A 13,173-nucleotide genomic window follows, 5' to 3' on the forward strand; every position below is an offset into this window, starting at 1 on the left:
AAAGATACCCAAGAAGCAACGAACAAAATTAACGAAGATCTTGATAATATCTATAATTGGTCGCGAAATAACTCGCTTTTTCTTAACCCAGGCAAATCACAAATGTTAGTCTTGGGTACAAAATCACAAATTAAAAATGTGTTGGATAGCAAATTAGAAATTAAAATTGATAATGTTGTGCTCGAACAGGTAACTTGGGTTAGGGGTTATTTAAGCGAAAAATTGCGTGTACTTCTTTGTGAGTTGTTAGTACTCTCCCGGTTTAATTATTGTAGCTCTGTCTATGGGCCACGATTGATGGCGACCCCAGAGAGGGCAATACAGAGGGTACAAAACGCCTGCATACGGTTCTGTTATGATACTGGCAGGAGAGAACATATTACCCCGTATCTAAATAGCAAAAGCATGTTAAATATGAATGGGAGAAGAGAACTTAATCGTGCTTGTGTTATTCGAATAAGGTGATATGGAATAAAAAACCCGAATATCTGTTCGAAAAGCTGATGTGGGTTAAGGATTTTGCACTGCATAGCTTACGCAGAGGCGCGCAACTTCGTTTAAAAATACCAAAACACAAGACATCAAGGTACAGGGGATGCTTCAAATTCTCTGCAGCCAAAATTTGGAATGACTTACCACCCCCATTGAGATGTCAAATGAGTACTGAAACGTTTAAGACAAAGTATCGAAAAGCTTTTCTCAATCGACAAATTGCTGCGGAGAATCTGAGTCATGCCCATTGGAAACTGCTTGATCTGAGAATTTTTTTTTTCCAAAAATGATTTTTACATATTCAAGCACACATACACAAACATACACATACACACGCATATACAAATGCATGCTCACGCAAGGGTAACTTTTTACATGTTATAATATTATTGTTTATATTACAATCATTTTTGGTCAATGTCCTGCTTTGGATACATTTACAAAGTTGTACGGAAACCGGGGAGCACACCGCTTATTCCCACCCAGTATCACAGGGAGAAGGGAGTGGCTGAAAAACAGCGCTGCATGGGACTTTAGTCCTGTGTCAACTGAAGCTGAGCCACTTCCTATTGCCTATTCATATTTTATATTTTGTCAAATTTTAATACGTTTTAATGTATGTTATGTTTTCATGTTTCTTTTATGTATGTTTACTTAACGTGTTATTTTAACTTGTATATGTGTGGCAATAAATCATTTTATTATTATTATTATTATTATTTAAGTGTTTAAGGCAATTTTTCGTATCACTACACCAGAGCAATTGTTGAATATTTTAAGAGAATTTATTAAGAATTATTTTTAATCAAATGCACGTATTATACGAGTATATGTAAATTTGCCTACTACTAAGTTGACTTTTTAGTCAGAATTAAATATACAATTTACACCTCATATTTACAGGTACACGTGATATTCCACTCCGCAGCCACGGTGAAGTTCGATGAACACCTGAAAATAGCCTTAATAATCAACGTGCAAGCACCCTTATATTTGTTGCAGATGGCAAAAGACATGAAGGGCTTGAAGGTAATAAACATGCACACTTCTCCACTTATAAATTATCAGATTTATAGGAAAACAATCCCACCAATAGATGACAAAGATGGCGACTGCCAAATCAGAAAATTATATGAACTATTCGGAAGACGGTGGCTCTATCTTTATGCTCTTCCGGTACTTCGATAAATAATAATCACAGTAATAAAAATACAATCTTATAAAATTATTAGAAGCAAAAATTTAAATGACAACAGTATTTGTTGTGTAACTACCCTGCAAAACATATAACAAAGATAGCGACTGACTAATCGTAAATGAATGTCAGAACTACAAATTTTTATCTACAAATGTTTTTTTGAGCTCAGTGAATCAGTGCTCAGTGAGTCATGCACACACAAAGCATATACAAAACGCGCACAAACAAACACACGCAGACACACACCTATAAGCCATGCATTGTATCGGGAAGATTTTAACGTCCATTCCTAACAATTTTGATAGTAGGGTGTGTCTGAAAAAAGGTGATCAGAAGGTTCAGAACCGAAGAAGTTCTCATCTCAATTCTAATTAAATGTATAGGTTTTAGTGGCAGAGAAGCTATATGAGACTTATGATATTTGATATTTGAATAGATTAGATACTGGAATGTTCCATGGTATATTCGCTCGTCCAACTTTAAGTGAGAATTCTAATCTATATATTATTCAGACTCATAAGCCTCATTTGATTATATAGTTAGGATTAGGTCAGGGGTCACCAATTAATCACGTGACGATTTTCAGCGACTTTTTAACCCCCTTGGTGATGTTTGGTGAGGTTTCGGGCTACCCCCTTCCCACAAACCTAAAAATTACGTGAATTTTTTTGCAAAAAACCGAAATTTTCAGAATATTATCTTTGAATACAGGTATAATTTGATTAAATTTTGAAAACTTAAGCACGTAGTACAAATTTATACACAGACGTCAAGGTTGCAGGGTGTTTCTTAGTATTTTTTTTTGGTTTAGAACAATAAACATGCGTAATATCTCAATACACCCCCCCATTCCATGTGTAGTTTTTCCTAACCACTCCCCCCTGACCTCAAATTATTAATGGACGACCCCTTACGATGTGATTGGCATGTATTTGCTTATAAATGCCTAAATAAAATAAAGAAATAATAAAATAAAAAATCCTAGGCTTTCATGCACATATCGACGTTGTACTCCAACGCACATCTGACACGCATCGAAGAGAAATTCTACCCATGCGAGATGGACTGCGAAAAACTACAGCAGGTGATCGACAAACTGACAGACGAAGAGATCAAAGAAATGCTTCCTACGTAAGTCTAAAAGACTTAGTGATGTTTTAAAGTAACTACAAAGGGAAATAATGTCAATTAGCTTTAAGAGATTAATATCGGTTTTATCATTACCACAAATGTGTTGATGTGATGAGTAAGTAGAAGCTGTGAGAAACATGGTGATGATATTTACCAGGAGTTTTTTATTTCTCTTTATAGGTTTTCCTACTGATATTATATGAACACGTCATAGCCAATAGAGCATCTCAGTATGTGGTCGTTAACTTCTTTGATATAAGACTAAAAGATTTTGGTACATACTGGGATGTTTACGGACTGCTTCAGTTTATTTCGACTCGGTATGGCATCTGTAGGAAAAGTGCTGACTATCTTTACTACTAACTAGTATGTTCAATTTTCATTCTTTGAGGCAATACTGAATGAAGAAATCATATACTGCTATTATTTTAAAACTCTATGTTCTTAATGAAATTGACAGTCAAGCATTAGTAAGTAAATTAACAATTATTTTATGATTTCTTATGCAGCATTTTGTGCAAACGGCCTAATACCTACACATTTAGCAAGGCTTTGGCGGAGAAAGAACTTAGACAGAATGCAGGAAACGTGCCATTAGCAATAATTAGACCTGCCATCGGTAAGTAATTATATGTGAACATATTACTATTGACGTGGTGCGTGTGCCACGCGGGCGTCTAAGTAACGGCAGTTACAGGTTCGACTTTTGCTAGGGATAGATACATATTTGTATTTGCTCTGTGGTTACGGTAGTAAAGAATGTAGCTACCTCCTCTCTTACCGTGGGTGTCGTAAGAGGCGACTAAGGGATAATACAGTTTCACTACCACCTTTGAACTTAGAACGCCGACCGATGGCGGGATAACCATTCAACTGCTGGCTTTAAAATACACAGGCTGAAGACGGGCAGTAGCGTTTTCGGTGCGACAAAGCCAGCCAGGTCACCGACCCATTCAAGAGTTCACGCCATTTCTGGCACGAACTTGGGGATGCCTATGTCCAGTAGTGGACTGTGATAAACTGAACTGGTTTTTATAAATATTTACTTCCGATCTGCATCTCTAGCCTTTTGGGTTTCCCCCCGTGCCTCGCAGAGCGCGTTAAGCTGTCTGCCCCTTTTGTTATCATAAACACCTTATAACAATCGTTACTCATAATGAGAATATATCTGCCAGCCTGCAGTGGAACAGCGTGGTGGATTTAGCTCTGGCTCTTGGAGACCCTCCTACATGAAGATATATTTATGTCCAGGAGTGACTAAAACAATTAGTATACGTATTTATACCTACAAGTACATAATCGTACTTATGGCCCTAGTTTGTGACATCTGCGGATATTTAGCATATCCCTAATATTGTTTAATTCTATGCGTTCTCAATTGAACCCTTGTTGTGGGAACCTAATATGAGTTTTTGTTTTATATCACAATAAAGGTTTACAACTTAACTGAGTGATAGCAATAGTATGTAGTAGGTAAAATAATGTAGTTTCGTTTAATGGCTATCGCTTGTATCCACACAGTGTGCAGATGTAATATTTATATCTATTGCCAAATCCAGATCCAGAAAAATTTGTTTTTAACTTTATACGTTTTTTTATAGTGTCATCAACAGCAAAAGAGCCTATAAAATGCTGGGTGGACAACATGTACGGACCCATTGGAATTACAGTTGCAACCGGTTAGTAGTTATATGAATAAATAAGTTATATGAACTGGACTATTCTTGAAATACTTTATGCTTCATATTATTTTTTTTAAATATTATCTACAATATCATAACTTACGTGACTTCCTAGAAATATTTATATACCAAGAACTGTTTCTGTTTTTTTTTCCCAAAGTTATATAGTGACAACAGAACCTTAAAGGAGTTAATACTTATAATTTTAATTAATTATTGTCGAATTCCGACCAGTAGGCGACCACTAGTTAAAATTATTAGTGGATTTACAAGAAAAAGATGGATATACCGTAGGCCGTCATGGTTATTGGATGTTGGTCTGATGGGAACTATGGGATCTCATTGATTGATGGCCATGTGTCCAAAGACGTAACCATAGTTTGATTAATGTATATTGAGCTAGAGCACAGCACATCAGTAAACATATAGGGCCTTCATCGTGCTTGTGATGTTGTGATGCAGATTGCGCTTATACACTACGACAAAAGCTTAAAATCAGGGAAACTACAGGCTTATTGTGCAAAATAGTAATATAAAAAAGTTTTAAACGGTAGAACACTTTTTGTATTTACGAGTATATGTAGATTGAACGGTGCAAAGCTATTTTTCAGATAATTAAATTTTTATATTTTTTGAGCCACACATTTTTATTTCTTTTACATTTTTGACAGAGTGAAAGGTTTCATAATTATTTGTGTTTTCAGTAACAGGGATGCTACGAACGACGGAGTGTGATGCGTCTGTAACCGCTGAAATTGTACCCGTTGACATAGTGGTCAATTGCCTGATGGTAGCCGCTTATGATGTCCATAAGGAATACACGAATGGGTAATGTTTAATTATCACTGAATGAGTTAAAAACACTTAAGCATCCTTCACAGTTATACTGGCGTTGTCTTTGAATAATAATTGATCTAGTTCGAAAAGCCTTAGTGTAATGTATTTTATTTAATCTTCAACCTTCATCGATCTTCCACTAAAAAAATAGTTAAAATCGGTTAGGTGCGTTAAGGCGATCAGCGTATTATAGAGGTAGGGCTAATATAATGTATTTAAAGAATTATCTTGCTTGCAATTTTGGAGCCCGACTGGGTACCTCAGTACCTCAACCGTACAGAAGATCACAGTTAAATAATGCTATTTTCAATTAGTGTTGTGTTCCTGTGTTAGTAAGTAGAGATCAACTGGGGAGGGTTGGGTTGAGACACACATGTGCTTTCGATACTCTTGATGGTAATCGCGACCCTGGCTATATCAGTGTAGCACGAATTCCGATAACCATCAGGTGGACCATATGCTACTACGCCACCCGTGCTGCAAAAAGTTAAGCAAACAATCAAATATATAAAAAAAATATATATAAAAATATATTCTATAATAATATAGATATTATTTCCAGCACGTTATCAGAACCACCGATTTTCAACTACGTCAGTTCAGTGGAGAATAGAATAACATGGGGCGAGTTTATGCACCTCGCTTTGGGGGACGTCGATAAACATCCTTTTTCAGATGCTGTTTGGTGAGATTTTTCATACTTACTAATTTTACTTAGGGCACAGACTTAGGGAAAGGACACAGGCTACCTTTTATCGCTGCGAAAAGTCTTAATGGGGGGATAATTCTAACAATCAAATGGTCAAATATATAACTATATATATATATTTGTTGTGTTTGTATTGAAAATTAAAATTACTATGATTTTTATGGGAAGAGCGTTTGAAAAAGTGCCAAAATATGTTGAACTAAAAATGACCTACAATAAATATGATAATGTAGGATTGCCAAAAGAACCATATTGTTAGTGATCATGAAAGTCTAGAGGCTTAGATCGATTATAGAGTTTTAATATATTTTCAGGTATATGTATTTAACACTGACGAAATCGGCGTTTCTGAACTATGTATATAGATTTTTCTTACATTTGCTACCTGCTGCAACGGTTGACGGATTAGCTATATGCATTGGAAAAAAACCAAAGTATGTACAAATGTTAACAGGTAACTCTTAACCAATGTTTTTTATCCATGTTACACACATATAAATTTAAAACCTATGTTTGAAGAGGTCTATGTCCAGCAGTGAACTGCGATAGGCTGAAGTGATGATGATGAGTGATGATTTACGCCAGCATTTTTGGTTGCTAGAACTAAACGATGTTATTCTTTTACTAGAGCTGTGCATGTAGTTAATATTAGATTATATTTTCAGAATGTTAAAAAAATACAGGAAGATACACAAATTCACATCAATACTGAAACACTTCTCCACGACAGAAATAAAGATCTGCAATCGGCGGACTAGAGAACTGTGGGACAAGACATCTGATCTGGACAAACAGGTAAATAAAATTTATTTTCATCTAATATATAAAATTCTCGTGTCGCGGTGTTTGTAGTTAAACTCCTCTAAAACGGATTGACCGATTCTCATGAAATTTTGTGTGCATATCGGGTAGGTCTGAGAATTGGCCAACATCTATTTTTCATACCCCTAAGTTATAGAGGGGAGGGTTAAGAGGGTTAATAAAATATTATGAAATTTTGTGTGCATATCGGGTAGGTCTGAGAATCGGCCAACATCTATTTTTCATTTCCCTAAGTTATAAGGGGGGGGTGATTGAGAAGGTTAATAAAATATATGGCAAAACAACGTTTGCGGGGTCAGCTAGTTTTCTATAATATATAGCCTAATAATTTTAATACAGCGAAACTAACTTTTCCTAACAAAGGATGATTGCAACGGCGTATATTATTGGAAATTTAGCTGTACCTAAACTACATCAAAGAGGACAGTATAACAAGATATTCTAGTACTTTATTACAAGGAGCTCCTTTGCAAAATACTAACTGTACAATCCTGAATTCAGTGATATTCTGAAACTCAAATAGGATTTTTCCTACCTACTAACAAATAGATAACTATACAATAGATAAACAATAGAGATACTATGCTACTAATGAAAAAATGTGATGAAATTGACATAAAATAGAGATGATTTTCTTGAACTTAACTCAAGATTATATAAAGATAAATGCGAGAAATTTTGAAACTTCACTGAAATAGATATAAGTGTATAATGAAATTAGCCTGAGACTGTCCTGTAACGAGAAGAAAAACTGGCATAAAATGGACTAACGGCTGTACAAAAATGAAGCATATGATGGACTTTAGCATAATCTGAGATGTTAGACAAGCATAAAACAATCTTGAGACGGTATTGAGATAAACATGACAACAGTAAGACAGGCTCCATATAACTAGTACTTACACACACAAAGTAGGAATACTGATATAAGACAAACTTGAAACTGTATTGAGACTGATATTCTGAGATATTCTGAGATAGACGTTAGGTTTTTTTGGAGTACCTAATTAAGGAAATTAATTTACTGAATTATGTAAGACTCTAATGACAGTTAAATTAGACTATCATAGGAAAATAAGGAGCTACGACTCTAGCAGGAACACTTCAAGGAAATTTTCCGTGTTCTCGATGACCCTAACAACCGAGACTCCTCGGTATTTAATTGGCCCAACATAATCTCCAACCGACAACTTTGTGAGCGCTGTAGTGAAAGCCCGATCGACCAGCAGATCAAACGCCGGAAATGGAGCTGGATAGGCCACAATCTCCGAGGGTTTCTAACCATATAAGCCCTAGAGTGGAACCTCCAAGGAATGTGTAAACGTGGCCGTCCAAAACAAACCAGGCGGAAAACAATCATTGACGAAGCTAAGGCCATCGGAATACCTGGAGTAAGCTCAAGCAAGACGCTCAGGACTACTCGGGTTGGAGATGCACTGTGGACGCCTTCTGCCCCAACTAGGGGACACAGGAACCTAATACTAATACTGTTATAGGAAAAACTGAGGACAGAACAAGTATTTTTTAGCAAATTGTATCGTAAAATAAGGCCAACAAAAAATGTCTGATGTAATGATAAAGGATTAAAAATTTTATGTTTTTAGATTTTCCCATTCAGTATGAGTGACGTCGATTGGAAGGACTACTTTTACGACTACCTCCCGGGTATCCGCCGCTACCTCTGCAAGGAAAGCGATGACACGATACCGCAAGCGAAGATTAAATGGGAAAGGTAATGGTTTTTTTATGTTTACGTTATAGTTCCATACTTGGTAGTAGTTTCTATTTTGTAACAAAACTGCTATTCTTAAGTCTAGTTCCTTAATTAAAAAGGAATGATTTTTTTTTTTGATACAGAAACGGATGTAAAACCAAAATATATAATAAATGAATATTAGGTCCTTGCATATGAAATTGGCGTTTGACTGGCCACTTTGATCTCAAATAGCCACTTCGGTTAAGAATTCTAAATTCAAATTTATACTGTTATTTACTCATGTATTTGCTTTTCGAAAATTGGAATTCATTTGTTTTTATCTCTTTTGTTTTTCATCTTTGCGTCACTCAGTTTACAAAATGGAAAACTTAAAATATCGTGTTATTTACGATTACGAGTTCTACCGTGACACTAATGCTGCAAAAACAGCTAGGAGGGTGAATTATGTGTACGGCTGTGGTGTCGTAAAAGAAAACATAGTGCGTTTTTAGTTCCAACGTTTTCAAGACCCGTGGACAGCCGGATACCAAAGTTGATGATATTGATGAATGAAGAATTGAAGGTTATTGTGGAAGTGGATCCATTAAAAACCATATCCTAGTTAGCTGCAGGCTGCGTTGTTAGTGATAAAATTGTTTTAATCCACTTGAAGCAAATTGGGAAGGTAAAAAAAGCTTGAAAGCCTCATGACTTGACTGGAGCAAACCGACTTACGTGCTTAGACTGCTGCGTTACATTACTCCACTACAATAACAATAATGAAGGAATTTTAAATCTAATCATTGCATGTGATGAAAAGTAGATCACGAACGATAATCGGAAGCACGTATCGCAATGGCTGAACCATCTTGGCAGGCAGAATTTGGCTCGCTAGAAGCCAGCCAAATCCTGCCTCAAGCGAAAATTGACTCAAAAACAGTTACTTGTGAGCGTTTGGTGGACTAGTGCCGGTGCTGTTTATTACAGCTTTCTTAATTCTGGCCAAAAAATTACGGCAGATGTTCATTGTTCTCATCTGCAAACCATGATTTAACAGCTAGCTGCTAAATAATCGAAGCTAGTCAATCGCTCTAGGCCACTACTGCTTCAGGACAACGCTAGACCACACTGCCTCTGAGGACACTGCACCACAGACGGCTACCAAATTAGAGGAGCTTCAGTTGGAATGTCTGATGCATCTTAGGCATCCACCGTAACCCCCGGACCTTCGACTAACAGATACCCATTTTTTTTTCGAAATTTGGATAACTTCTTGCAAGGGAAATAAATCAACTCCGATGAGGCAATCCACACCGCCTCCAAACATTTTATTGATTCCCGTCCGAATGGTTGTTTTTTCATTATATAAATGAACTACCTATAAAATGGTAAAAGAGCATAGATAGCAATGGTAAATACTTTTATGAATTAAATATATTACCTATATATAAAAAAAATCGACTTAATGTTCCGACCATACAAATCGCCAATTTCATAATTATGTAAGAACCTAATATAATGAATTAAACTTTGGTTTGACAGTCAAATTTTTTAATCTATCGCTTTTATAACGTACCAAATAACAATAGAAATTCTGAATTGCTTTAGACAAAATGGCGAGTTCACACCGGCTATTATTTTTGTTGAGTAAAAGAGAAAAAATGTCGGACGCTAAATCCTTTTCCTCCATACATTTTCGTTTCAAATAAAATCTTTATTTATTATATATTATGGTTGGTCAATCGTATATAGTTATTCAAATATACAAAAGTTTATCATATATTTTTTTTTATTTTTTTTTTCGGACTCGAAGGTCCTCCCGTGACCATGGTTTTTGTAAAGTATCCGAAACGTCGGGCATCTAAAAAACTTAATAAGCCGTGGTAAAATCCGAAAAAGTTGTTAAATTATAATGAGTGAAATTCGCGTAAACATTAGAAAATTATATTTTTGTTTCAGATTGTACTATCTCCACCAGATAGTTCGAATCGGTTTCATAGTTTTCGTGATCTACGCTCTCTGGTCTATATTTACACGAATTTTCTAGAAATGTTAAAAAATAATTGTCGACTGTTAGCAACCTGGGTGTAGCGCAATTTTTTTCATGTGGGCATTTATTTTACAATTTTAAATATAAAACGGGTATTTAACGTAAAATAAATTTAAACCCGATGTTTTTTAGAGCACCAATAAATAAATAAAATTTATTTTTCCTGTAGTACTTAAATATTTATTGTTTTTGAAGTAAAACTTATTTAGGCGCACGAGGGTAAAATTTTTACGGATGAAATGCAATAATAATAATAATATTACCGTCACGAAGATGTGCAACGTTTTTGTTGAACAACAGAGCCATCTAGTATGTACTATAGAAACTATAACTATAAAGGTTGTTACATTAATATTAATAGTATTACATTGCAAACTAACTAGATGGCGCTGGAACAGAAATCTAAAGTTTCAGATTTGTATAAATATAACGAGACTTAAAAATTTGTTTGCCAAAGAAGTTTCACTTTTGACACGACGTGTAGTTTGTACGCACGCACTTTTTTTTATTTAGAATCGATTGGTTTCTAATTGAAATGTACCTGCAAAAGCGGGAAAACAAAATGAATCACCAAGTTGATACATAACTACGTAATATGGCTTGACATTTGGCTGGGCGACCGAACTGAAAAAAATGTGATACTAAAACCGTAAGAAAAATATATAACGGAAGTGACGTAATATCAGTCACACGACTGTATAATATGATGTTTGTAAAACTAAAATATTACTAGTTAAGTAGTTTGTTTTTAAATTATTTATGTAATTTTATACCGTCGACAAAAATAAATAAAGAGATGTTTTTTTATTTCACTTAATAGTTTAAATTATTATTATTTTCTTTGATTTATTTTATTTTACGGTATTTGTCATTTTCTAAAATACTAAATTTCCTAAATACTTTTATGTACTTAATTAAAAACCAATCAATAAAATAAAAATAAAAAATCAAGAACTAGAAAATATATATAAAATTCAACATTTATTTTTTCAAATTATGTTGCTTCTATACTATCCGAAGGAACTTCGTTTCTACCTGGTGTCCCATGACATTTGAATTTGAACGGTTCAATAACAAAACAAATCGTTTTTAACCATAAAAAAGGATTCTCAATTCGGTTGTGTATTTTTTTGCGATACAAATTTATCGTCTTAAGTAATTCATACTTTATTTCAAATATTCAACGTAAAATTGAGCAGTATACGATTTTGGAAGTAAACTTTTGTATCTATTATCAGGATTGATACAGTCGTATTAAAATAATTAAGATGAAATTGTACAGATCTAGACTTTATATAATATTTTGCTCAATTCTACTTCTTTATTTCGCAGAATATTTTTAGTTTTACTACAGTTGAATCAAAATCAAAAATTTCCTTATGCGGAGTTTCGGATCTTTTGAATGTTCATTTTACAAATTGTAATCACGTAATGAGAAGCTGAGGGCATACTATTGCTAGACCAAGACACGGGACTTTGCAAATACATAATTATATTCAATTTCAAACTGGTTTCAGAAGTTTTATTTGTATCTTCGTTACCAAAAAGATAGACATATAGCTTAGGTTAGTGTAGAAAAATAAGATAATATCCACATTATAGTGGATAATGTTTAAGTATTCTGAAATTTTTAACTCGGCAGTCAGACTCGCTACAATGACACCTAGAATCGACGCCATGTTTGTATTGCTATGACGTTAATAGACTTTAGGTGTCATCACTGGCCAGTATACATGATTTTTATGTAGGAATACATTGTTAAAGAAATAAGTATTTAATATTTTTTATTTTATTCTGTAAAATATTTAGGTGGAAGGGGGGTATTTAAATATTAACCTTTCATTATATAGTTTTAATTGTACAGGTTTAATGAAGTTCGTGTTAAAAACATTATGTCCTTACCGTAGACTTATGTAAAAAAGGGGGATTTTAAAAAACGTTTATTTCTCTAAAAATAAAGTGAATTAAAATAAGTCTTCTTTATTTTTTACCTATTTACCTCAAAATAAGTAGGGAAAAGGGGAATAACATCTTAGAAAAAAAATAAACTAAAGATTTTATTAAACACCTTTATTGCAACAAAAATCACTATAAAACATTGGGGTTTTGCAAAGAATACATAAATTACGATTATTTCATAGATCAAACATTATTTCTATACAAAATTGCGAATTACGCTATAAAATAATAAAATATACAAATGCAAACGTCTACTATCATGTACAAAATAAAGTATTTTGGATATGTATATGGAAGAGTTAAGTCCGTACCTGCTATTCTCAATACAAGTATATGTATGCATATCCATACTGAGTCTTAACTAAAATTATTGCGATTTTCAATAAGATATTTTAATTATAAAGATGCTTAGCACTTGGTATACCGGTAACTCAACTCTTTCATATTAGAAGCTTTAAAATGTTCCACAGCTGCCTTGGTTGTTCTATTTCATCATTTATACATAGATATTACATGACACTAAATTATAAAATAATATTAAATATACCATCAAACATGTAAGTTCATTTTACAACAAAATTATCTTTTTGTTTTCTA

General features: G+C 34.1%; 1 protein-coding gene across 1 annotated transcript in view; it reads left to right on the top strand.

The window, feature by feature from the left end:
* The window catches only part of LOC123668096 (fatty acyl-CoA reductase wat-like), a 36,980-nt gene extending 26,366 nt beyond the window's left edge, over nt 1-10,614 (top strand). Inside the window, exons 4-14 of the mRNA XM_045601889.1 lie at nt 1,396-1,521; nt 2,676-2,821; nt 3,331-3,440; nt 4,423-4,500; nt 5,208-5,331; nt 5,674-5,676; nt 5,903-6,025; nt 6,364-6,483; nt 6,715-6,844; nt 8,476-8,603; nt 10,527-10,614. Coding sequence (XP_045457845.1) covers nt 1,396-1,521; nt 2,676-2,821; nt 3,331-3,440; nt 4,423-4,500; nt 5,208-5,331; nt 5,674-5,676; nt 5,903-6,025; nt 6,364-6,483; nt 6,715-6,844; nt 8,476-8,603; nt 10,527-10,614 — 1,176 coding nt within the window. The remainder of the gene's footprint in view (nt 1-1,395; nt 1,522-2,675; nt 2,822-3,330; nt 3,441-4,422; nt 4,501-5,207; nt 5,332-5,673; nt 5,677-5,902; nt 6,026-6,363; nt 6,484-6,714; nt 6,845-8,475; nt 8,604-10,526) is intronic.
* The last annotated feature ends 2,559 nt before the right edge of the window (nt 10,615-13,173 follow it).

The sequence above is a fragment of the Melitaea cinxia genome, chromosome 30, assembly GCF_905220565.1.
Source record: "Melitaea cinxia chromosome 30, ilMelCinx1.1, whole genome shotgun sequence".
Classification (NCBI taxonomy): Eukaryota; Metazoa; Arthropoda; class Insecta; order Lepidoptera; family Nymphalidae; genus Melitaea; species Melitaea cinxia.